This window comes from Podarcis cretensis, assembly GCF_951804945.1.
Source record: "Podarcis cretensis genome assembly, chromosome: 11".
Classification (NCBI taxonomy): domain Eukaryota; kingdom Metazoa; phylum Chordata; class Lepidosauria; order Squamata; family Lacertidae; genus Podarcis; species Podarcis cretensis.
In genome coordinates this window covers 47,643,144-47,670,694 of record NC_137180.1, presented here as the reverse complement: position 1 = coordinate 47,670,694, position 27,551 = coordinate 47,643,144, and the positions used below count along the sequence as shown (strand labels likewise).

The window sequence follows — 27,551 nt, the reverse complement described above, 5'->3', positions numbered from 1 at the left end:
AGGGAGTCCACAATATGCTATGGATGACATCTACATGAAGCTGTCAGTAGAAGATCTGGAGCACAAGGTCATCAATATGCTGATGACACACGGCTCTATTTCTCCACAACACCTGCATCAGCAGTAGTTGTTTAAGCCCAGAACCAGTGCCTGAATGCAATTGTGGACTGGCTGAGGAACAATAAACTGGCTGGGAGACATGGGAAGATGGAGGCTCAGTGAGTAGGATTGCTCCATAAGATAGGTCAACTGCCTGTTCTGAATGGTACTCCCTCTGAAGGAGCAGGTACCCAGCCTGGGGGTACTCCTGGATACACCATTATCATCAGACATCAGACATCAGACATATGTGCTTACGAGTGTCTTTTATAAGCTTTATCTGGCATGCCAGCTACAACTGAACAGTGCTACCTCGGTTAAGTACTTAATTCGTTCCGGAGGTCCATACTTAACCTGAAACTGTTCTTAACCTGAAGCATCACTTTAGCTAATGGGGCCTCCTACTGCTGCCATGCCGCCGGAGCATGATTTCTGTTCTCATCCTGAAGCAAAGTTCTTAACCTGAAGCACTATTTCTGGGTTAGCGGAGTCTGTAACCTGAAGCATATGTAACCTGAAGCGTATGTAACCCGAGGTACCACTGTATATGGATTAGGATAGCCTGGCCAATGCAGTGGCAAACTTGAAGCTGGATTACTGCAATGTGCTCAATGTGGGGCTGCTCGTGGGTCTGGTGCAGAAGCTCCAGAAAGTGAGGAAAGCAACAGCTAGACTGCTGATGGGGGCAGCTCTCTGACAGCATGTAGCACCTCTGCTAAAACTTGTAGCATATGGCAGCCTGTGCAACTGTTTAAGGTTGTGTTGACTGAACAACCTGGATCCCAGATACTTTTAAGGACTACCTGAGCACATTTAATCCAGCTCCATCACTGAGATCATCTGGATTAGCACTGCCTTTTATCTGGAAGAGCATGGGGGTGTTTCAGAAGCCACTCAGGCTTCAACTATAAGTTAAGCATTTAGTGTTGCCAGACCCGTGCTGAGAAAGGGTATTCCATCAGAGATTTGACAAAAATCCTTGTTGCTAAGTGGCAAACATATTTCTGCTGTTTAGACGAAGAAGAAGCTTCTGGTTACTGCAATTCTAAAGTAAGGTACCCATGACTAAGTCCTGCAATGAGCTGCAGGACTCTAGTGTGCAGAAGCCATTACAGGAATGGACTTGATAAGCTTTCCCAATGAATGAAGAGTAACACTCAAGTTCAATACTAACCTACACTGAGAAGTGCTTCTATAAATTCTTCTGTCACGATAGGAAGAGGAAGGCGAAATATATCATAAAGAACTTCAAGCAGTCCTCGCTATAAACATAAAAAGGAACAGAATTTTAAAAACCAGTAGAAATTTAATGAATTTGCACTGGGGTGTGAGGGGTGACTTTTGCTGATACCATTTTCCCCTACAGCTGTCCACTCCTCTTCCCATAGTGGCACAGAGGGCACAGGAGGAATAAGCAAAATAGTCTTCCATAGCATGAGTTGCATTCAACAGCTTGTCAAAAATAATTTAACATTACAGACACATCCTAAGCTTCTGCCTTTTGGAAGCATGACCATAATAAAATAACATTGCTCATTCATACAGTTTTAGCATTTAATATCTTGTAGTGAGCAATAAGGCTTGTTGCAAGTCACAGATGCCTAGTGAACACAATACAAATAATATGAGATGACTAAGGGGTATATATAGATTCACTCTTTACGCTTCCAGCTGTTATCCCAACAGTATAAAAAACCCTCAACTGGTTTTGTTTGTTAATTGTCTTGCTCTAGAACCTATCTCGTGCTCTCATTTCATGATTATTTGGGTCAGATGATGCCACTTCAGAGAGATCTGACCCATAGTCATCTGTCACTCTCCTTGTGTCAGAGACCCTACCCTCTCTGCTCCAACACTGTAGCTTCAGGCAGCCAAGAAGGATTAATCCCAACTCTCCTGCCCTTATTTCCAAGTGACTGTCTTCCTCAACTTACAGCTCCCCAACTCTGCTCATTCTTGAGAGAGGTTCTGTAGCCTCTGAGGACTGCACTGGAACATTAGTAGCTTTGTGATACTTCCAGCCACAGTTACTTCCAGCCATGCCATGGAGTTAGAGGGCCAATGTGTGCACAACCTCCAATAATACAGATATATACACACAGAGCGATTTCTGAGAAAACAGAATTTGTACATCTGTCTACACAAAAAGAGCAAGCATACAAGCCCTCGGAATCCATCTTGTAGAAATCAAACACATACCCTTATTTCCATATTAGGTATACACAGCACTCCAATGAGAGACTGGATCCCGGAATTTCCAGGCTTGCATAAACTAATAATGCCTAAAAACAAAATAAAATGCATAATTACATGATGGCAAACTCATGTGCAAACACCCAGTGGGAAACTTCTGCCACAGGCTGAACAACGGACAGTTGGTCTAAAAATAACATAGCATAAACTTCACAGGATTTCTAGGACCATGAACAAATTGTGTTTCTTTTATCATGGAGTCATCATCATAATATAGCTCAAACAGAGCAACAGATTCGCTTTGCCAGGAAGCAACGAAATAAAATAAAATAAAATAATATCTTGCCCATAGTGATGCTACCAAAAAATGGGAATCATACTAGATAATTATTGAAACTTAAGAATCCTGCAGGTTCAAATAAGGAGCTTCTCTACTCAAACACCCTGTTCTCAAGAGCGCAGCCAGATGATAGCTTCCAAGCAGGACAATGTTCAATTCCCAGCCCCTGGTATTCAGGGGTTCACTGCCTCTGAACACAGAAACAACATTTGGATATCATGGCTAATAGTTGTTGATAGACCTAGAACTTCCATGAATGCACCTAACTCTTTTCCAAAGCCACCTAAGATAATGGTCACAACCACATCTTATGGCAATGAACTGCACAGCCGTGAGGTGAAGTACTTTATAAACCTCCACCACATCTCCCTTTGTTTTTGTCTTTTTGCCAACGACAAAGCTTTAGCCTCCCATCAGCACTTCTAAAGAAGTTATCTTCTGTGTCCAGACAATTTCAGAGTTGTGTTTGTCAGGAACGAGAGGCTTTTTTAAGGCTACCTCTGGGTTGTGGAATTCTCTCCCTAGAATTCATCTCACACAAACCCTCCCTGATGGCTTTGTGTTGCTGCGAAAACCTTCCTGTTAATGCCCTTGCTACAATTTATTTTGCTCATATTTTAACAGCTACTTTGTCATGTTTTAGTTCTAAAAGATCAACAAGATAGCACTGATTCCGATACTTGTTCTTCCTCAGCAGTATTTTTTCTTCTGTATATGTTTAGTAATGCTAGCTCCTCCTGAATCTTTTTTAAAAGTCGCAATACACTGACTGTCTTTCAATCCAGTGATAAGAAGGCCAATTTCAGCAGCAAGTTGCATATACTGTCTGCTTCCCCAAATACTGGCTCATGCACTAAAACAGATGAAAACCCTTTTCCAAACTCCACAGCCTTCTGGGATTAGTCATGTGCTTACCAATGCAGATGACTTTTCCATCGTGGTGCCCTATCTATGAAACGTTCTCTTTGGGGAGGCTTGTCTAGTGTCTAAATGGCCTTTTCAATCTCTCTCTCTCTCTCTCCCCCCCCCCCCCCCGGAATATCTATTTTCATAGGCCTTTTAAATGTTAGCTGAAGTGGTTTTATTGTATCGGCTGTGTTTGTTACTTTTTCTCCCAATTCAGTATTGGTTGATTCAACTTTGCAATTGCAGCTGTTTTATTTTAAAATTGACCTAAATATGTTTATTTCACTGCAAGCTGCACTGATAACTTAATTGAGCTCAGGCAGGATGCACATTTTTAAATCATTGACAGTTAAAAGAGCTCCAATTACCACATTTGATTTTTAAAAAGAAATCTTGGGTACGTGCGTTCTGACCAGATAATTCATTCATTTTTAATTTGCCAATCAGTTCTCAAACTTCACCTCTTGTTGCATCTATTTGAAATGGTTGTTCAGAACAATTGCGGCCACTCTTCACAAATGTGGTCCCCGAAAAGCAGGTCTCCCAATATTGTCAACCACCCATTTTCATGTGAGGCACACAAGAGTGTGCGCATGCATTGTGTGTGTGTGTGTGTGTGTGTGTGTGTACACACACACACACACACACACACATATACATACCCACACACCCAATAACATATACCTTTTTTCTACACTCCAAGTATGCCATCATTCTAAAGGTTAAACCAAGTTCTTACCTGCCCACGATCGAAATGCTGCAACAATTCCCATTTTACTAGCAGACAGCCGTGCTTCTCGGTCCTCCCTGCCATAAAAAACAATATTGAGAATAAATATCCATGTTAAACTGAGTAATGTTTATTAAACACTCAAATTGGTATCTCTGATTTGTGACAATTGTATGGTAAGAATACGATATGGTATGGTAAAAATACAATATGAAAATTATGGGTCCCCCCCCCCATTTTCTCTACTGAGGATTGTCAAAATGAAAATTGCCATGCATGGGACAGATGGCTTAATGGTACATGGAGTGCTCAGTACTGGAGGGGCAGGGAATAGTGCCACTCATGAAAGTGTGCCCTCAAAAGTCAGAGAATGGCTTGCAAAAGCCCTCATCCAGGATAGAAAGTTCCAAGTACTTGAATATCAGTGTTATCAAGTAGCAGCTAATGGAGACTGTACTTACTTCTGCTGTCCTTCTGCAGTATCTGGATTGTGCCTGTAGTGAAAGTCTGTGTAGGGCGCTAATATCCGCTGCAGTAAGGAAACAAAAGTTTGGAGTCATTCCCATTATCACCATACATTCTTTATTATTATCCACCGTTTAAATGTTGAAAAAATACTATCTATTCCAACATAAGTAGTTCTATCTTAAGTGATATAGAAAATAGAATTCGCTTCTGACCTTAACAAAGATACAGCCAGCAAAATTATCTATGAAGCAGAGTAAAGTGAAGACATCCAATTAGAACGACCTATTATTTCTTACCTTCTGAAAAAGAATATATGCAGCATCTTTTTGCATGTTTGCAACTTTTACAGTGGTACCTCGGGTTAAGTACTTAATTCATTCTGCAGGTCTGTTCTTAACCTGAAACTGTTCTTAACCCGGAGCACCACTTTAACTAATGGGGCCTCCTGCTGCTGCCGTTCCGCTGGAGCATGATTTCTGTTCTTATCCTGAAGCAAAGTTCTTAACCTGAGGTACTATTTCTGGGTTAGCGGAGTCTGTAACCTGAAGCACATGTAACCTGAAGCATATGTAACCCGAGGTACCACTGTACTTGTCGACAGACCTGGCAGAAAGTACTGCCAATCGAGGGCTTATTCTTAAGGGTGTGTTTAAAAAGAAAATATGGATATAATACAGATCACCGGATTGAGGCAACAACCCACAGCATGTCTGTTCAGTAAGTCCTACTGAATTCAGTGGGGCTTAATCCCAGTTAAGTGGGGTTTGGAATGCAACCCAAGTGTTGATACACTAAGACTGTATAAGAAAAGGAAGTTCCTACCTCTAATTCTACATCTGCACGCACATACTGTCGAGTCTTTGGATGATTGAGAAGATGTAAGACGGTCGTTATAAGAGCTTCATTTATACGGCTTAACTGGCAGTCAATCACATTTTTCAAAATGGTACTTAGACCACCTCGAAGTGCAACTACTTCTGGATTCTGAATTGCTGAAAGAAGAGAAAGATACTAACTGATCCAATTAACTGTATTTCTCATCTAATCTTATTTCTATGTTAATGTTAAGCTTCATATCAAGAAAATGTTCAGATTTCAGCTTAAAACCATTTTTGTTTAAAGTCAAAATACATTGTAAATTAATTTTCTTGGATACTCGGGGGGGGGGGGGAATCCTTAATTACTTATTTACCAATTAATGCCAAAATAGGCTTCTAATCCATTTATAAAAGATAGAAACCAATTGTACAACATTATTAAAATTCAAAATAATTAAAAATACACCATACTTAAAGCACACAATAAAACAAACCCATTAAAACACTGAAATATAAATGTCCACAATTAAAATATGCAACAAAACTATAACACTTTTCAACTTTCTTACCTAGTTCACAGATAATTGCAATACATGCTCGAACCATCCTGTCCCTCTCCTGAAGGCCGTCGTTTCCAACAGCTATCAAGGAATTGGTAACCGAACTAGGAAATAATGACGCATTCACAGTGATCATCTGCAAAGAAATGCAAAAAGAAATGGAGAGATGGGTTTGTCACTGCAACATTACAGTAGGATTACAGAACAACACTAATGGTTCTGCTATATGTTCGTATCAAACTCTTTCTCCCACCTGCACGTTTGGGCTCAGTATTCTACTCTTTTGCTTCCACATTCTTTTTAAACAGTTTCTTCGACAAATACATAAAGATGGCTATGTACTATGAAAGGTTAGAAGCCATACTAAGATAAAGGATCTACTGCACGACCATGCAGATTTCTCTTCAGGGCCTTCTGGTTCAATTTAACTAGGGAGTAGCAGATATGCACTCAAGAAGCTGTTTCTAATGCAAGGCTAAATGGTGTTCACCAAGAATGGCCCCTTCTGTGTTCACAGCAGATAAATTGTGGGGCAAAGCTGGAAACGAAACAGCAGTGCAGGGCTCATGCATTTTCTTAGAAAGGCAAATAATTCCAGGGTCTCCATACCCCTATGCAGCCATTGTATTTGGGAGGGATCATGCAGATCCATACTGCCTCCGCATGACATCTGCACAATGGATGTCATGTTTGCATCAGGGCCTCCACACATACAGCACAATGTGCAAAAGCCTAATCCATGTAATTTATACACTACGAAAACAGAATATCAAGATTGCACCCATTAGACCTACATGTGTGGCCTCCTATACAACCCCATTCAAGTGCATGAATCATTCAAGTGCATCAGCAAGCGTACGAGATGCGAGTCAGGGCAAGCATGATTCACCACCACACGGTGTTTCTCCCCCTCAAATACAACATCGGCATAGGTCTCAGGACCCTACAATACTTTTCAAAAGTAATGTGGGAAGTTCCCCAAAAGAAAAACAAGAACCTTTTGGAGGAAGGTGGAGTAGAATATACATTACAAAAATAACTGTCTGAAAAGAGGAAGAGGCTGAGCACTGTATACTCCAATCACCGTTTTCCCACCTTTCTAAATTAGGGAAAAGTTATTATAAGACAGGCATAGGCAAACTCAGCCCTCCAGATGTTTTGGGACTACAACTCCCATCATCCATAGCTAATAGGACCAGTGGTCAGGGATGATGGGAATTGTAGTTTCAAAACACCTGGAGAGCTGAGTTTGCCTATGCCTGTTGTAAGACATGTATATTGGCTTTGCTCTAGCAAAGAAATTTCCAGTTACTATGGAAAATGTTGGAACAGCTACTCTGATGCAATGGACTATGTGGCCCTTTATATAGTCTACTTATAGGAACTCATCAAATTTCTTCCTTTCCTATTTAAGACAGGATGGGAGGGAGGAATCTGCTTTATTTGCAAGTTGTCTTTCAACAATGAAAGATTTACAATATTTTTGAGAAACTCTTGCTTTGTAAATCATCATCTGATACCATGTAACAGGAAGCTCCTTCAGACTAGACTTCAAAGGAAAAGTTACACCCTTCTCCCACCAACAAGATAAATTTTCATTTAATTAATTTGTATTTTATACCATTACACTAGAAATAGAGTAGCAATCTCTTTCACAAATACAAGAACTTATGTTCTTGCATTGAAGGCGCGAACAAACTTATGTTCGTCATGGGTGGCAGGAAAGTACAAACAAGTGACCACTTATAGATAGATAGATAGATAGATAGATTCTTTATTGTCATTGCACAAGTGCAACATTGCACAAGTGCAACGAAATTGGATGCCATCCCTTAAAAACAACAAAAGCAAAACAACAACAACAACCAAACAAACCACATTCCAGCCACACCCACACCCACACCCATCAAACTCCCAGGTCACACTATCGAGTTACAGCATTTAAAAAGGCCACAGCTCTTGGATAGAAACTATTTTTCAGTCTATTTGTCCTTGACTTGATGTTTCTATATCTCCTGCCAGAAGGCAGTAGTGCAAACAGACTGTATCCCGGGTGAGATGCATCCTGCAGGATGTTGTTTGCTTTCCTAAGACAACGGGAACCGTACAGTTCTTCCAAAGATGGGAGAGGATGACCAATAATCCTTTGGGCTGTGGTTATGACCTTCTGGAGCACCTTCCTCTTCCTAGCTGTACAACTGGAGAACCAGGCACAAATACAGTATGTGAGAATGCTCTCTATGGAGCCTCGGTAGAAGGACACCAGCAGTCTCTCACTCAGATTGTTCTTCTTTAAAAGTCTGAGGAAATAAATTCTCTGCTGGGCCTTCTTCACCAGAGCAGTGGTATTTGCGCTCCAAGTCATGCCCTGATCGATAGTCACTCCCAAAAACCTGAATTCCGCCACCCTCTCCACCCGTTCCCCTTTGATATACAAGGGCTGAATGTCCGCCTTTTTTTTCCTGAATGTCCGCCTTTTTTATCGTAGCTTGGGTTCTTTTACTAACAAATTTTGTCTGTATTACACAATTGAAAAAGGAAGATTGCTTATTAGTTTATCATTTGGCATGCTAAAACTATAGTAGAAATAAAATTCCATCTTATGAAATATTTTTAAGTGATTTGGCTTATAGGTTCAAATTTACAACTTATTATCTGATAAAATACCTGCTAGTAGCTCAATACATAACTGCAGTAACTGAGTGTGAAAAGGAAATCGAACTGACAAAAGTAGTTTTGAATGTACCGTATTTTTTGCTCTATAAGACTACTTTTTCCCTCCTAAAAAGGGGAAATATGTGTGCGTCTTATGGAGCGAACACAGGCTGCGCAGCTATCCCAGAAACCAGAACAGCAAGAGGGATTGCTGCTTGAACTGTGCAGCGATCCCACTTGCTGTTCTGGCTTCTGAGATTCAGAATATATTTTTTCTTGTTTTCCTCCTCCAAAAACTTGTGGTCTGGTGCGTCTTATAGAGCGAGGGCTTACCTGTATGGGAAAGCATACTGGGCTATACAACAGTGGGAAGAAGAGACAGTAAACTGCCCTACTCACAGGCAGTCTTCATGGAACTTATGGATACTAACTAGCTGTTGCATTTGTACACTCTGTTTCTACTTTTACAACTCTATTTGCAACACAGTTGCAATACTCCAGCCATTTCACACATTATAGCAACACGGTGTTTCCAACACTGCTTCTTCCACAGTCATACACAATTTGGTTTTGGGTTATTCAGTGGAAAATTGCACTATACTATTGTTACCGACCATACCTTCCTGACTAAACGAAGTGCTTGTGTCCTTTCTACTTCATTGCTCTGCTGTATGTCAATGCACCTAAAAGCATAAAAATGAGGAGGAAATACTTTAATTAGGGTTCAAGGTGGCAGAATGTAGTGCATTTTAAAACAGCCGTGCATTCCCCAGATATATTTGTTTTTTACTTTAGAACATATAGCGGCAAGGTTCAAGTTCTTCAGATGACTGGTGCAAAACAGTCCAGACAGTCACTTGCACCAAAGCCCTTCAATTTACAATTCTTTGCAACTAGCTAAACCCAATGTAACAATATATTTTTAGCCTTTCAATAAAACCAGGCTATGCAATCAATATTTAGAGATTAGTCGTGTTTCTCCCATTTCCAATTTCAAAATAAGTTTATTTTGAAAAGTTGTGCATTTGGGATTGTAACCAGCAGCGTCACTCAGGTAGTGGTGAGGCCTCTATCAGTGAACAGGGAGTAAAATAATTTTCAGTGGTTCCGTCTTCACCTTAAAGCCCCTTGCCCCTCCTAAAACTGTTCCAGAGAGCTGGGGAGCCCTCCAGAACAATGCAGGGAGACACAGGAGGCTGCAGGGTGGGCGGGGAACTGCTAAATATTTCTTCTCTCCTCATTCCATCAAAGAAAGCCTGACCATCAGCTGAATGACGCTGCTGCATACAACTCTTATTGTTTCACGTCACTCAAAGCAGGCATCTATTAAATGTAACAGGTTGCGATCTGCTCAAACGAAAAGGTTCAAAGAGTCATATAAACGGTGATTCATTATCCAAATCAGGAAAAAGATTTCAAATACAGTATCAATTTATTATTACCTGGCTATCAAGTAATCCACTTTTAATTTTAACACCTTCTGCAGAATACTGGAGTCTCGGATAAGGTATCGAAGGGCTCGCAGCCCTGCCGCTCGCACCTCTTTTGCTTCATTCAGTAAAGCTAATCGCAAACTATGATGCAAATGATAAGAAAATCACTCAGGCTTTAAATAATTAAGTGTGTCCCTTTTGCTAAAAACAGACTCCCTCTTCCTTTCTGCGAGACAGGAACAGATCCATGCTTAAGTACGCAGCTATTCATGTTAGACATTTTAACACCCAAGATGTAAGCAAAACTCTCCACTGCTTCGCATTTTCTTCTCCTTGCTGAAAACAATATTAATAATGAAAGTAAGTTAAGACTGCCTGTTTCCATGAAGAGCATGTCCTCATTTTAAATAGTTACACAATTGTGAACACCAAGTTTTCAACAGCTTAGTAATAAGTAATTTGGTTTCCACTTCAAAGCTGGCCGGACGCTCCCACCAATGCCAATTTGTAAAATCCAACCAACAGTGGAGAGAATATTAAACAATACTTACCATCTCAGCCTGTGATGTCATTATTTGGGCTAGGGTGTGTGGAATGTGTGTGGCCCAATACTTCCTGTTCTTTGGTTAAAAAAAAATCAGTGCTTTGGTTCTTTGGTTAAAAAAAAATCAGTGCTAAAGAGCTTATGCGTCTCAAAAGCTCAGCTGGATGGTCCCGCTTGCACAAACAGAGGCCAATTGTTCACCACTTTCAGGGTTAGGGAAGCTATTCTGATCACACTGCTTAGTGACAGACTGTTTTTGCTTACCTCTGTAGCTATTTCAGGGAATTATCTGCCTTAGGCCCTTTGACTGTGGAATCCATTCTTTCTACGGCTGGCACACATTAACTGGATTTTTAGTTGAGAAGTTCAAAGACAGATAATAGCTCTAGCAATCTGTTTATGTAATGATTCTTTAATACCAATAATTAGATAGGAGGTCTAGTTTCTCTTGTCTGGATTCATTTGCACTTTTTAAAAATTATAATTAAAGGTAGGGTAGGATCTGGATCCAGTCCACTAGCCACTTCCTTACCTAAAGTAGAAATTAAATAATTGCTAAAATATTAGGAATTATCGCAAGAATTATCACAAGGTGCTGCAATGTCACATCTTGTTTTAAATATCAGATTACACTTCAAGTCTACAACCCCCCCAAAAAAAAATAAAAAAAAAAATTCTGCACTCAGATTTGAAGTAGTGATTGGTAACAGGAAGTTGATCACACAGAAGTGATCCATAACCTTTTGGGTGGTTTCATTGCCCATGAAAGTAATACATCACTATATTTGTTTACAATACAGTCATACCTTGGTTCTTGAATGGCATCCATTCCGGAAGTCCATTTGACTTCCAAAAACGTTCAAAAACCAAGGTGTGGCTTCTAATTGGCTGCAGGAGCTTCCTGCACTCAATCAGAAGCTGCGTTGGATGTTTGGCTTCCCAAAAAAGTTCGCAAACTAGAACACTTACTTCCAGGTTTGCAGTGTTCGGGAGCCAAAACATTTGAGTCACAAGGCATTCGAGAACCAAGGTACAACTGTATACCACTTAACTGCTATAGACAACAAGTGCTAAATTCTCACTGATTTTAATGGAGCAGAGTTATTCTGATCAAGTTCTACTGAATTTAGCAGTAAATGAGATGTGGACTGCTGCCCATGCTAATAGTAAAATAAATAATATTTTCTGATACACAAACTTAACAGAGAACAACATAGTATTGTGAATATCAAGATTCTTCACTGGGTAAGAGATTTTTACAGACATTTTCCCCTACCACTACAAAAAAACACCTTTCATATTTGTGCTTATAAAATATTAAGCATATTACTTTAACACAATTTCAATGCAATAGTTTTATGAAATCCTGCAGGTCTTTAGCTAACTTTGTAAAATCAGACTTTTCAGTTGATAAATTGCTCACAGATTTTCTACGCGCTGGACTCAATAGAAAACCTGGCAAACAGCAGCCTGTGCCATCTGAGACAAGCTACCAGGCTCACACTAAGCATTTCTACAGGTCATCCCTATGACCAAAGACTGCGTAGAAAAAATGCTACTGGGTAGAAGTTAAGGGACAAGAAATGACAAAAGGGGCACAGAGCCTAGACTAGTACCTCCTTTCTCCAACACAAGAACTGATCATGGCTGAGATGTTTCTGGTCTTCAGCTTCTAATGCATTATCAGAATCAAGAACTCTGCAATGGATAGAGCACCTGCCACATACTCAGAACAATCTGTATCATGACCTCAACACATTGGCACCCAAAATGCTGTTTAGCTTACAATTGAAACAACAGTCACAGAAACACTAGCTTATCATTCATGAATGGTCCAAATAATGCTCCAAAATAAAAAGAGAGAGACTTACCATATGATGATGTTTTCATAAGTAAAACCTAGCTTTTCTTCAGTATGACCAGCATTACAAAGAAGCTGCAAGTAAGAAATGTGTATGTCAACTGGCAGGGTAAGGAGTTCTGTAACAAGTCAAACACACTTTTATCCACAGCTACTCAAATCTCTTTCTGGTGTTATAACCAAACTAAGCAATTCTTTTCAAGGTATTGCCGAAAGAGAAAGATGTGTTATGATCTTATTGCATTTTAGGAAACCTTTATTTTTAAAAAAACAAATAAGTACTTTAAATAAAATATACTGGTAATTCAAATGACTGAAATTAGTTTCATGACAATAGTTTCACATCTTTGTCCAATCTAATTCTGCGGCACTATTCATTTTGAAGTGCATGGAGTCAACCTCTGCTACTCTCGACATTTGCAAAAGTGCAAATTCACTGCTGCCACGTTAGTTTATACATCTATAAATATATGCTGGCAAGGGGATAAAGATTGCTTTATATGATTCAGCTGTTAAAAACACAGATAAGCAGGTCACCTTCTAACAGAAAGGTTTCCAGGTAAGAGGCAGAATGTCTTAAAGGGATAGAAACTAGAAAAGTGAAATCCAAGTGAAAAGCATTTTGTCAGCTCTGCAAAAATAAGGGTTGGGTTATATACCATTAAACAAACTTTAACTTGCAAGCACTTTTTAAAAAATCATTTTTTCATGGGGGGCCGGAATGTGTCATCCTACTATAAACACTTGGAAAAGGGGAAGCGGGATGTTGGTTTACAACAGTGGGTGGTGGTGGGGGGGTGTCTTCAGCCTGAGGGTTGAATTCTATACAGTAATACCTCTTGTTGCGTTCGGTTCAGGTTACGTCTTTTCAGGTTGCATCCTGTGGTGACCCAGAAGTACCAGAAAGGGTTACTTCCGGGTTTCATCGCTCGTGCAGATGCACAAAATGCACGCACAGAAGTGGCGAATCGCGACCCGCGCAGACACGGGTTGCGTTCTGCTCATGTTGCGAACGGGGCTCCAGAACGGATCCTGTTTGCAACCAGAGGTACCAGTGTAGTGCCAATGGTGGGCAGGTCAGAGGAAAAAACATGGGCAGAATAACAGATGTTAAGTCTTACCTTTCTATGGTAATCTACATTCCTGTCACATAAAAGTCAGAGGTTTCTATAGACACCCCTCCATCAAGGCAAGCCAGAGGCATTATCACAGTTCAATGACACATTCCTGCCAGGGAAATGCACTCCTTGAAGGTGAGGCATCTGGCAAGGGGATGGGGGCATAAGACTGAGGAGAATCCCAAGGGTCAAACAGAGGCCAGGAATGCCACCTTCCACCCCCAGGCATGAGGTTCCCCATCTCTATAGTTTACAACCAGTAAATAACCAAAAAGGCAGTATGGTATCTTAAAAACCTATATGGTGAACTCACTGTTACTTATTGACAATACTTAGCATGTACAACGCATTCTGAGTAGTTGTTGGAAATACCAAAAATATTAGCTTTAGTGTAGAGATACAGTGGTACCTCGGGTTAAGTACTTAATTCGTTCCAGAGGTCTGTACTTAACCTGAAACTGTTCTTAACCTGAAGCACCACTTTAGTTAATGGGGCCTCCTGCTGCCGCTGCACCGCCAGAGCACGATTTCTGTTCTTATCCTGAAGCAAAGTTCTTAATCTGAAGCACTATTTCTGGGTTAGCGGAGTGTGTAACCTGAAGCGTATGTAACCTGAAGCATATGTAACCTGAGGTACCACTGTATATTTTTTTCTATTTTATTACATTTATATTCCACCTTTATATTCCAGTGAGCTCAAGGTAGTGCATATGGTTCTCCCTCTCCCCATTTCATCCTCACAACAACCCTAGGAGGTAGATGAGGCTCAGAGATGGTGACTGGCCCAAGGTCACCCAGTGAGCTTCAGGGCTGAGTGGGGATCCGAACCCTGCTCTCCCAAGTGCTAGTCCAACACTCTACCATTTCGCCACACTAATATTGAAGCTACATATTTCAAGTGTGAAAATTTCCATGATAGCACCTAGCCATGGTTCAAGCTACAGGGCTGAGTCATCACATAAACAGTGGCTTACAGTTAGAACTATCAGGCGTTACTGCTGCTGCCACCGTGAAAAGAAAAAGGAGAAAAGTTATCATTCCTTCTAACTGCACAGTTCCTGATCCCCTGCCAAACAGCAGAATAGCAAAACAGGGCCACCCACAGACAAGGTAACAGGTTTCTTGAAGGACTCAGCATGTGCACAGATTATTATTATTTTTTTGCAAATAAAAAACTAAAACACAGCCACAAAGAAACTGAAAAAAACCTTCCTGATGAAGGTGGCTTGTTGTGGTTTCCTTTTTCTGACAACGGGCATTTTTTGGGGAAAACAACTCTGCTTTTAATGTAAATTGCCTGGCCATCCATAACTAGAATACAATAAACAATAAGGAATTAATGTATCCCCACCAGCACAAAAGTACACAAAATGACTCCCCCAAACTGCATGAAGAATTAGGGAAGCTCCCCATCTCCTCATGACCCTTCATAGCATGGAAATGACCTCCAGCTTTCTGCCATTACGTCCATTTCCCCCCATCCCGTGATCATTTTGGGAGAAAGGGACCAAACACTTTTTTATTTTATTTTTAGGTATTCAACTGCTTGCTAGGTATGTTGTCAAAATGAGCTAAAGCAATTCTACAAATATTATTTAAGTTCTGTTGGTCAGCAGTCAGCTATGCCTGTTACTTGATCCAGTGAAATCATGACAAGTGAGAGACACAAGTGTGTGACACTCACATGGTTTAGCGATCATATCACTAGTTCCCTCTGTCTTTCCCCTAAATAGAAGATTTAGTTATTGGGATATATGTCAAACCACTGCATCACGCAGAAACTCTAAAAAGCTAGTGGCCTGCATTCAGTGAAAGTGTCTGAGGAGATTACTGTTTAAAAGGATAAAACTTCAAACTTTTCCCTTTCCACTATTTAAACGTAATTTCCAAAAATGCAGCTAGCACAATTACACTTGAGTGCCAATATTTCTGGTCTTAATGTGGTGCACATTACTTTATTTAATTCCATTTATGAATCTCTTCCCATGAAACATCTCAAAGCATTAACAAGGCATATACAATACAGTCGTACCTTGGAAATCAAATGGAATCCGTTCTGGAAGTCCATTTGACTTCCAAAACATTCGGAAACCAAAGCGTGGCTTCTGATTGGCTGCAGGAAGCTCCTGCAGCCAATCAGAAGCCACAGAAGCCCCGTTGGACATTCGGCTTCCAAAAATAGTTCGCAAACCGGAACACTGATTTCCGGGTTTTGATCGTTCGGGAGCCAAGGTGTTTGAGATCCAAGGTACGATCATATATATATGCAACTCAAATTCAGTGCAGGTACAGACTAGAATTAAAATGTCCACTTAAAAGGTTTGATGGAAAAGAAAGGACTTTGACAGGTAAAACAACAAAACAAACCTCAAAGCAGTTTACAACCAATGAAATAAAATAGATATCAATGGCAGTTCATTTATACAATCTCTCTATCCAAAATAGTATTCCTAAGATCATGTACTTCTGATGTACTGTACATATTTTTCAATATGCTTTTCTTACATCTTTCCCTATTTCCATCCTTATCCAAAATGACGAATACTTTTTCTGTCAAAGATACTTCAACCATATCTTTCACTGCATAGAAGTCTACTCAACTAAATTGTAATCAGAGCAGACCCTCTGAAATTCAATGGACCTTGTCAGAGTAAAACGTAGCTGAATACCACCCACTGCAAGTTCCTGTAGCACAAAGCTGGTGATGACCAAGTAAGTAATATTCAGCAAAACATTAATGAACGGATACAGTGATTTTTAATCACTTTCCATTCATCACTTTTATCATTCCATCGCTATATCATTCACTCACAAGTTTTCCAACTGAATCAATTGATTTGGCATGATGCAAAAAAACAAAAACAAAAAAACACACAAATGCTTTAACTATTATAAAAATTCTTACCTTAGTAAAGTTATTCAAGTGGCCTAGCTTTCTCATATTTGAAACCCCTTGCAATTTGGCCACATTTTGGAGAATCTCTCTCAGGTTATCAGAAGGGTCTACAAGAGAGAAAAAAGTATTGGTAGGCGCAGATTAGAGAAGCAACTACTATACTACCTATCCTGTCTTTCTTTAATCAATTTCTGCTTCTAAGGAAGTTGTAAACATTTTGATAGCAGCAGGCTAATAGTTTAAAGACCAGGAGGGAAGCAAAGGCTAATTGAGATTTCTCTCTCAAAAAATACAGGTCTCTGTTTCCTGGCCCAACTGAGGACGTACCCAAACCTAATTTGCATAAAGTGTCTGGATCATACCCAAAGGGTGAATTCCAGCTAGAGCTCTCCAAAGCTGGAAGACCCACCATTTGGGCATTTACTAGCAATGTAATTGTAAGTAACAAACATGGACTACCCAATATGTTAAACAGGCTTCACTACTGAAAGTGTCAAATGAAGCTTTTTTCAATTTGGTTGAAAATTTCATGAAGCAGCCTAACTAAGGTTCTGCTGAAGATTATACCTACTTAGTGAAGAATGCTGGGGTCTATTTTCTAACATATCTCAACATGCACCTTTGTGAATGTTTGGCGCCAGTTTTGGATTAGGGAGTTTATCCAACTTTAGGGGAGCTATTCTTTATTTTATGAGTTTACACTGTTTTTACACAAAGGGGTCAAATTAAAATTCTAAACTAAATTCTAACTAGCTACTTTTCTTTTCTTTTCAACTACCCCTGGAATCAATTACTATGAAGCAGCACGTATTTTAGTGGAAGTATTCAGGGTGATATCCAACCTTTGTCATACTCAGCTCAGACTCATTAAGATCAACGGACTTGTGTCAACTGGTTTTAGTAGTTCTGCTATGAATATGCCTAAAGTTGGATATCACCTTCAGGAAGTGTTGTAGCAAAGGTGTCAGGGAACTGCCATCAGAGCAGGTGGTGGAAGGGCTCAAGGAGGTTAGGAGAGACTTAACAGCAGAGGAAGGAACCAGCAGGGGGAGAGAAGGAGCTCCGAGGGAAAGGGAGTCGGAAGAAGGGCTCTGGGACACTTCCAGCGATAACAGTGAGGAGGTTTCAGGACCTCCTATAGGGACACCCACACCTCGCCGGAAACTGTCACGCCAAGAGTCCAGAAGACGCGTTTCCGTTAAGGAGCTTTTATGTTGGAAGAGATTCCGCAAACGCCCACTGTCGGATTCTGCCAGCGACTGAGGGAGCCATGCTTAAGGGCTCCGCTAAAGACAGAGTTTTGCTAAGCTGAGCAAACCCTGAGGGACTAAGCTTTTACGCACAAGCAGCTCATCATCCCATCACAAAAGGCCATCAAATGCCACTACTGTAGTTGAAATTTCTTCAACAGCATACCAGAATATGGTGGTGGAGGAAATCATACTGTGGAGAAGGAATAGATTGTCACATATCCCATTTGAGAAGCTCAGGATTACCAGGGGGGACCATTCTTGAGAACATTTCATCCAGTTTCAAGATCAAGTAGTACAAACCACAAGCACAAGATTAAAGAGAATAGTGTTGGCATATAAGTACCACTAACAGTCTGTTATAACCTTTAATTTCAAGGGTATATAATAGATGGGAACAAACTGCTTCCCTATAATTTAGCATCGCTGAAAATGTAATTTGACTGATTCCTATTCCTTTGTTTTGCGCTTTCAGCATAATATTGGTGACAGCTACCCTAGCTTTCAAAGCTTTGAGCTGTACAAGTGATTTCGTATTGCATCTCAAGTACCAAATCATAGTGTCTCAAAGATTTCTCTAGAATGTTTGATTTCATGAATTAAAAAAACAAGATACTTCCTCAATAAGGTTCCTGAAAAGAAAAGAAAAAACATTCTAACTTGGTCAAATGAGAATGTCAAGCAAAAACTAAGGATGTTCTCCTTCTCTGGGTAAGTAATAAACACTCTTGACACAAAAATCACTGGGGAAAACCTTTCAAAGTGTATGTGGCATGTTATGGTGAGGTCTGGCATACCTCAGTAATGAAGTCTGCCCCCACAGCTTTTGCAGAAAAAGAAAAAAAGAAAAACCAATCCCAGCAAATTCATATCCCACCATGAGCACATCCTGGAGAAAAACAAATTCCAGCTTGCATGTAAAAGAAAAGCATTATTTTCCGATTCTAACCTGAAGAGATGGGGCAAATCAAATTCGTACGAGAATGTTAATGCTTGTACGTTACTCCCTTTCATTATCAAAGACTCATAACTAGAAAGGACAGAGCACATACTTTCCACGCAGAAGGCCCCAAGACTGTTATTTCCAGTCAAAAGGGTTAAGCAAAAGGAAAGACTTTATCTGAAGACCCTGGAGAACCATTTGCCAAGGAGAACTGTTGTGGCATCTGAGAGCTGATGGGCAGGTAATATGGCTATTTATCACTTCTTTAGGAAGCTGATGGGACTTGGAGTCCAAAAAAACTCAGAAGGTTCCCTACCACTGCCCTAAACCACAGTGAAGAGTAGACTAACCACAGTTTTATGTCCTAAAGAGCAGTTAGTTGAAAAAGGAAGTGAAAACTACTAATCTCCTCCTCATGACTGCAGCAGGATGGAGAGTGGAGCTCTTAAGCCTGAGGTCAGGGAAGATGGGAGTTGTAGTCCAACAACATCTGGGGACTCAAGGCTAAGAAAGGCTGTTCCAATGATATCCTCTATACACATTTTTTTAAATAACCATGGCACTATACATGCTTTTCAGTTACATTTTGCAACAAGTGCAGAACTTGTGGTTCTTGAAGCCATTTTCTCATAAACTAGAACTATTAAAGATATTAAACACAAATATATTTGTATTTAATAAAAGAGCTTTCACATGCAGAATAAACTTTTTTATTTTGCTGCAGTAGTACAACCTCCCCAGATTCCTATCAAACACTATCGCTATTTTTCCATCCCACAATGCCCTCTTCTTCTTTCATTAATAAATTCCAATTATAGGTTGCTACTCTCTTGTATTCCAACATCTTCCAGACAGTGGTACAGTGCATGTGTGTAACATGTATCAATATGTATATGATGATGTATACAGAAGAGAAAGAATGCATATATTTGATTTTTAAAGCCTGTTATGAAATGGACCTGGATTCCTGGTTTCAGTCTGTGCTGAGCCAGGACTGGCCACTTCAACACACTTATGTGAGCAAATACTCCTGTGATTAATCATGGTCTACAGCTGTAAACTGCTATTCACTCTTCCTTGTAATTCACATCCTGCTTTTTAAAATATATAATATATTTCAGATTGCAAAGAATCCTGAAACACGCACTGGTTGTATTTCAAAAGTTACACAAAAAAGAATGCAGTTATATTTTCAAAATTTTCTCCACAAGGTCTGAAAATCCAGAATCTTTCAATAACAGCCAAAGTAAGAGTTACACAGTATTAAATATTTGTATGCCTGCTTAATCTCATTATTAGTCCTGCTATGCCACAAAAGTTACACAACTTAGAAGAAAACCAGAACAGGCCATTTATACTGTGTGAAAGCATTAAAGGTTGAGAAGTGGTGAGAAAAGGAGCTTGAAAAATATTTGGTATGGAGCAAAACCACTACTGTATCAATTAGGGAAACCACCATTGAATTTTAAATAAGCTTTCAAGTTAAATATGCCTAAATTTTAAAGAAAGGTGAAGCTTTATAAAATCAAGTAGGGAGTCAGAGTAGCACTTATCTGCAAACTCCTTCTGGTGGTATTCAAAATTACTTGGACATTTATAAGTAGCACGTATCTAGTAATTAACAATGGATGTTTATAAATAATAAGTCTATACAGTGGTACCTCGGGTTAAGTACTTAATTCATTCTGGAGGTCCGTTCTTAACCTGAAGCACCACTTTAGCTAATGGGACCTCCTGCTGCCGCTGCGCCGCCGGAGCCCAATTTCTGTTCTTATCCTGAAGCAAAGTTCTTAACCTGAAGCACTATTTCTGGGTTTGCGGAGTATGTAACCTGAAGCATATGTAACCCAAGGTACCACTGTATTCCATTTATTATTTTACATCATTCATTTGGTTAAGTATGGAATTCAAGCTTCTAACATCTAAGAGAAAGAGCGGCGGGTCTTGGAGATGCTAATCAATTGCTAGGGGGGTGTAGACTCCTTTCAAACTTCTCAAACTACTCTGGTGTGTATACTGAGGGCATGTGAAGAGAATTGGTGTTGCCTCTTCCAACAGACAACTCCCTCACAAAATAGGCAATTGCACACTTACCAGCTTAGCTATTAAGTGTTGTAACCCAATGGCGTAGATATTTATGGCATGCAATGGAGCCAAAAGTTCTAAGCCAGAAGTGGAGAACCATTTTCAGCTCTTCTGGGAAGTCTTTCAGATACTTGGGCCTAAATAGCTTAGGTCTTTAAACACTAATGTGAGAATCATGAACTGGGCCCAGAAACAAGCTGGCAACCAGTGCAGGTATTTTAAAATGGAGGTCATAAGAATTCAAAATAGAACCCTGGCCAGTGATCTGGCTGCTGCACTTTGGACCAGTTGAAGTTTCCCAATAGTCCTCAAGGGTAGTCATAGACCAGTCTGGAAGTTACCAGAATGTGGAGTACAATGGCCAAGGCATCTCTCTTCAAAATAAGCCACAGCTGGCGAACCAGCCAAAGCTGGAAATAAACACTGCTAGGTACCAAGCCTCCTTGAGCCTCCAGTGACAGCTTTGGATCCAAGAAAACCCTAACGCTACAGACCTGCTCCTTCCTCCCAGTGCAAACACAGCCAGAACATGAAGTCTTCCCACTTCCTAGACTCAATAACTCAGAACACATCTCAGGATTCAGCTTCAATTTACTGGTCCACATCCAACTCGTGTGTGTGCATGTATTCCATTGTAACACATTATATTCAAAGATTACTCTTTGAGCAGAGTAGTCAACTTGGAATAGAACTTTGGTTCAAATACCAAATCAGACATAATATTACCTTTTACCCACCTAGCTTACCTCAGAGGACTGTTGTACAGATGAAATTAGACTACCCCAATGAGCTTTTCATAGGAAGGACTGTCTACAAATATGAAGATTATTTTCTTTGGTAGCATTTAAATTCTCTGCCCTCAACAAGAGTAATCTTCATATCAGTGTTAAAAAATGTGAACTGTATAATGGAAAACACTTATTTTCAAATGCTGGCCAAAGACCCAGCAAAGCTGACATGTTGTTTGCTTCAGGTGAAAGGAGTAGAAAGGAATGGAAAAGGGGAAGTCTTCCACATCATATGTCTTCTCTAATAAAGAATTTGAGAACCAATGCTACTAAATATGAAACTGAGATCAATAACACTTGAAATAGTCTCAGATATTCAAAATTATATCACTCTAGTCATCAGTTCACATATTCTGGCTTGCTGAGAACATTCTCCAGGTTTCCCAACATGCACACAGGATTCCAATGTAGCGGACCACATAAAGTAAGATACACATCCCTATTCACCCCAGTTTTCTGTGAGGCACAAAGAACTGGAAGGAAGAGAGATATTTCAGTCTGTTGTCAGAAAGAGATTCCAAGACTCTGAAGGCAACCACATTTGTAGAATCTTTCCCACAGTTCCTTTGGATTTTTGTTTCTAACAGAATATTTCACAACATAAAACAATAGTTCATTTGCAACATAGCATACTCTTAATGTAATCCATCATGAAAGTTCTGAACTTTGAGAGGCTTAAGAGGCATTCAGCCCACACTGCAACTAACAGGATTTTAACCTATGATGCCAGACTGTATATATTCATGATTATATTTGGACAAGGTACCTACTAATGTTCTGATGTGACAGATATCCAAGTGATCAAATTTATATACACAAATTGTGAAATCCTACATATTTCAGTAACAATCATCCATATTCACATCAAGGATGTTGCTTGATAAATTCAACAAAACAAAAATATGATCTAGTGTTAACCATAAACCAAACTAAACCAATCCAAGACGTTAAATTAAAAAGTATACAATAACATGTGATTTAATAAACTAAATTAATGGTGGGGGACCTGTGGCACTCCATATCTGTAACCATCCCTAACAGCTGGCCATGCGGGCTGGAGCTGATGAGAGTTGGAGTCCAACAACATCTCATGGGCCACAGATTTCCTACTTTTGAAATAAGTATCCATATCTAATCAAAATGTTTGGGTTCTATAATATCCTGCATGTAGAGATTTATTTTTAAATTGTACAATTTCCCACTAATGACATTTTGAGGTTGAAATGTGTTGAAACCTTTGGTATCTTTTTATATATATATTACCAGGTTCATCTATGTTATTTATCATCTGTTGTATACAAATAGGTATTTTGGTTCAGCATGTTTGTCTAATTAAAAAACATGTTATTTCAGCATTGATACAATTATCCATTTAAACTGTGATGTTTTTTGCTTAAGAGCAGGGATCCTCAATTCTTCTAAAAACTGTTTAAGCTTTTGGGATGTTGAATAAAAATGGGCAGTTTGGAGCTTGCTTACACATTCAGTATTCAGAGGTGGTTATCCCAAACTTTCAGCTCCTTTCCCCTTGACCAGGCATAGGCAAACTCGGCCCTCCAGTTGTTTTGGGACTACAATTCCCATCATCCCTGATCACTGGTCCTGTTAGCTAGGGATGATGGGAGTTGCAGACCCAAAACAGTTGGAGGGCCGAGTTTGCCTATGCCTGCCCTTGACTATTTCTCAGTCATTCAAAAGTTATTGTGTTTCTTTGAAGCAGGGCTGGAAAACGTTTGATCCACCAAGACAATTGTAGCCCACCAGTCAGGCATGTCAGCTGACCAGGGGCTCAATAAACACTGATTGCTTGGGGACTTGGGAGACCACACTGCATTGGTCATAACTTGCATTCAGCTATGCGCATCAAAGTTATGCAGGAAATTGGAGATGACTTTTCACATGGCATGCAATAGTAGAAAGAAAATGTGTAAGTAACTCGCATCCTCTTTCCTGTTTTGGAGTCTCATCTAAAGAAGTTACTGAAAGGGGAGCCCACCCAGAATAAAGTCAATAAATGACTCCAGAATAAAGATGTTTTTTCTCCTTTTGAGCAACAAAACCATAGAAGCATAGCAAAAGGCTCAGGTCACTTGTGGGTGTGCTACCACCATTTCCACAGCGTGAGTGTCGTAACTCAGTTCTATCCATCTACGAGAGCTACAAGTCGGCTATTGTTTACATGGATTACTTATCCAGAGATTAAGGAGAAGAGACAAGCCGAAAGCTTTTCATCCTGCCACGTGCCACTGAATCATTTTTAGCTTACTTCAACCTCTCATTCTCCTCTTGAAAGTAAAAACAGATCAGAGGTTGGGAATGAGTTTAGGGGCTGTTATCCAAGGATCACTGAGCTGACTGTATAAACACAGGTAGTAGCAGAGTTCACTTTCAAATATCAAGGGACAACATTAATGCTAACTAGCCATAGGTTGACTTTAGAAATGGTATGGCATCACAGGATGCTTAATAAATTCATCTATTTCCCAGGGGATGCATATTCAGGTTAATCTTCTCAAATGAGTTTGAAGAAATAGACAAGATAACAGAAATATGTGAATTTCTACAGTTCTATATCACATACAGTTAAACTGATGTACCTATCTGTTTGTGGCAAGAGGAGATCTAACATAATATGGGAGGAAGCAGGCCTGCATGGGCACAAGCAAAACAAAAAGCCATTGATAAAAAAGGAATTCTTAGTGTCCCCGGAACTGGCAACTACAACATGCCGATGCCATGGGCTGAATTTCCTAATGCAACAAACCAAAGTAACACAAAAACAATATTGAAGTGAAAGCTCAAAGACTGCCCTAGATGCTACTTGCATCTTAGGACCTTCATAAATAAATATGTAAATATGCATTTTCCCAGTAATGTAGAAAATGGGCACATAGTAACCAGCATAGCACAAAACAGTGTTGTTTTTTTAAAAAAAAATATGCTTATTGGGCAAACACCAAACTGCAATGTAAGAACAAGCTTTTTAAAAACAATATTCTTTTGAATTTCAACACTGAATTTTAACTCTTACAATTCTTCAACACCTATTTTCCAATTCACTCTAGTGCTAATTCAGATATTACCACGGCGGTACTGGACTCCAGTCTCACGTTATTCTAGTTACATTCAGATAGAGAAAACACATGAACCAAATGAATAGTGTGGTATCTTCCTACTGGGGGACTTCTGGCCTCCAGTGGGCCTTGAATATGACACTGAAACACTATAGATTTCAAAATGTGCTTTCGGCCTGATGTTTACCACACACTATTTTGTCAGTTATTTCAATGCTACCATATTTTCATGTGGAAAAGCACCAATTACATACTTCTATAAGTACCATACCCAGTCTACTTATATATGGTGTCATTACTACAAAGTTTCTATTTTGCAGTACAAATTATCTGGAATCCATAACATGCAGCACTCTTAATACTTTCAAATATATCTACTCACTGTTTCATCAAAAACATAAACTTAATATTTTAACATATTTTTGTTAAAATGCAGCAATGAAAAGTTTGTTGGTATTTGTTTTCTCTTTACACAGTGCACTAACAGTTAATATACGCAGCATATTATGCTACACCTCTGTAGAGTTTTATTCTGTATATGCCTGTAATTGAAGTAAAAAAAAAAAAACCTATGGGAAATATACAAAGCATCCAAATTGTTTTTCAAAAATTTCACTGTGATAAGAATTCTAACTGCCACCTTGTCTTAAGATCTATATCCAAGTATAATAGAAGTCAGCTTGCCTATAGGGACAGGCAGTCATGAGTTCAACCCTAAGTATCTACAAACTCTGGCTAGTGGTGGACTATTTCCAAGCAGATCACTGACAACACAGAATCAATTTGCAAGCAGAATGTAGGAGAGAACTGGATTTGGAAAGACCACTGGAATTTACATACTGCTGGCTACATCAATGCCCAAGCTCTGAAAAGCTCAAACGCTGCTAACAGCCCCATCTGCAGCCAGCAGACGGGAAATAATGAACCTGCAGCACAGCAAGCTGTACAAAACAAGTCTAGGGGGTGGAGAGAGCAACATACCTGCCAATAATCCATCAGCTGCTTGTTGTTTTCCTGCCCCCCCCTCCCCTTCCCCCATGTGTCAGGAAACAGCTCACCAGAGTGAGACTTCGCCATCTCCCCTTGTGACTTAAGATTTCTCTTCTTCCCGTAACACATGAAGGGTGGGATTCCAGTGCTTGCCCGGTGGGCCCTGTGGTTTTCCAAAGCCAACTACTTGCTTTTCACTATTTCCTCAAATTCTCTTTTCCACTCTCACGATTTGAACACAAAGTCAAATTATTTCTGCTAACAGAAACAGAACACCTCTCCTCCTCCTGGCCAAAGTGATAAAAAACGAGGGTGAAAGCGAGAAACACAGTGAGACAACGGGAGCTGCTTTCTCACAGTCACTCTCACCCTCTCTAGTTAGAAAGAGAAGTGCAGCACTTAAGCCTGTAATACACATTTTTAAAAAAGAGGAAAGTCCCATTTCAAGGAGGAAGAATCAGAGGATCATGGAAGGGACCCTGACAGTCTTCAAGACCAACCTTGCATAAGATGCTCCACAACCATGCTTCAGCTAGCAGCCTACCATCCTGTTTATTACTATGATCTTAAATGAAAACAAGATCTAATAATTTAGCCCTTGCGGCCCATGCTTGCCAGGAAGACCCACAGAACAGAAAGGGGTTTCATTCCCAATCTAACACCCCCCACCTGAGCTCCATGGGGCTTAATCCCCTAAATAAATGTGCATTGCCTTGGCCATGGGAGGAATGTTCGCATCCTGGAGCAAGTATTCTCCCGGCTCCCTCCTGCTGGGGACCGGCTGTTGGGAGGAAGACATATCCCCCCCCCCTTAGCTCAGGGCCCCCCCCACCCTGATGTCAGGAAAGGGCTCCCCTCTCCCCGCTGAGCCCCAGACTCCATTCGCTCCCATTCTGAAAACACCCCCCAGAATGTGGAGTTTGTGGGGGGCGGGATGGTGGGAGGCGCTCGCCACCAGGGTGCCCACCCCCCCCCCGCTTCCCCCCACCCCCTCCCGCTCCATTACCTCGGCTGAGATCGAGGGGGACGTTTTCCTCGCCGCTGTCGTTCCGGCCTGGGCGGTGGGGGAGAGGGGGAGAAAAGAAAACGAGATTCGGTCATTGATGGGAGGAGGAGAGCAGAGGCTGAGCCCGGCGGCCGGAGGGAGCGGGATGCTGAGACCGGGGAGGGGGAGGCAGGAGCCGGGCACCGACCCACCCACCGCCCCGCCGAAGCGCAGGCCGAGCCCCCCACCCCCCACCCCCCGGGGGTTCCTCCTCACCTCGAATGCGGAGGTGCCTCAGCGAGCGGGCGCGGAGACTCACCGCCATGTTTACGGCCCCGCAGTCACAACACCGGAAACCTCGCCCGATCTCGCGAGAGAGCGGAGGAAGCCGCCTTGCTCGGCTTGCCTAGTTACTGCCCGCGCGCGGGAGGCCGGGCCCGTCCGCCCTCCCTCACGAGTAGTCAGCAGCCGCGCGCTCTCGCTCGAGGAGCGGGCGCCGTGGGAAGGGAAGGGAAGGGCGGGCGGCACACTCCCGGTGCCAGGCAGCCCGTGAGGCCGTGGTTGAGGCGGGGGGGGGTGGGCCGCGAGGAGGAGCCAGGGGGTGCCGCCGCCTTTGTATTCTCCTCGGGGCAGGCGGCTGTGTACCCCTCGACTTACTCCTTATGAAAACCTATTTGCTGCGGGATTCCAGTTGGTCCTGGAGCTTCCCGCCCCCAGATCCCCGTTTCCTTTGGGGAATGAGGCGCAGCGGAGACTCTGGTGTCTTTTGGATGCCTGGTTTATTTACACCAGGGTTTCCCAAAGTTGGGGGCGCC

The 27,551-nt window shown here is 41.0% G+C and overlaps 1 protein-coding gene across 2 annotated transcripts in view; it reads right to left on the bottom strand.

Moving 5' to 3' along the window:
• RICTOR (RPTOR independent companion of MTOR complex 2) overlaps positions 1-27,135 on the bottom strand; it is a 62,611-nt gene extending 35,476 nt beyond the window's left edge. For both annotated transcript variants that reach the window (XM_079994670.1, XM_079994671.1), the window contains exons 1-12: positions 27,013-27,135; positions 26,758-26,805; positions 16,631-16,728; positions 12,618-12,682; positions 10,212-10,343; positions 9,389-9,452; positions 6,124-6,250; positions 5,559-5,728; positions 4,730-4,797; positions 4,278-4,345; positions 2,299-2,381; positions 1,274-1,361 (exon numbers count right to left, since the gene is read on the bottom strand). In XM_079994670.1, the coding sequence (XP_079850796.1) occupies positions 1,274-1,361; positions 2,299-2,381; positions 4,278-4,345; positions 4,730-4,797; positions 5,559-5,728; positions 6,124-6,250; positions 9,389-9,452; positions 10,212-10,343; positions 12,618-12,682; positions 16,631-16,728; positions 26,758-26,805; positions 27,013-27,061 (1,060 nt within the window). In that variant the 5' untranslated portion in view covers positions 27,062-27,135. The remainder of the gene's footprint in view (positions 1-1,273; positions 1,362-2,298; positions 2,382-4,277; positions 4,346-4,729; positions 4,798-5,558; positions 5,729-6,123; positions 6,251-9,388; positions 9,453-10,211; positions 10,344-12,617; positions 12,683-16,630; positions 16,729-26,757; positions 26,806-27,012) is intronic.
• Positions 27,136-27,551: the final 416 nt, after the last annotated feature.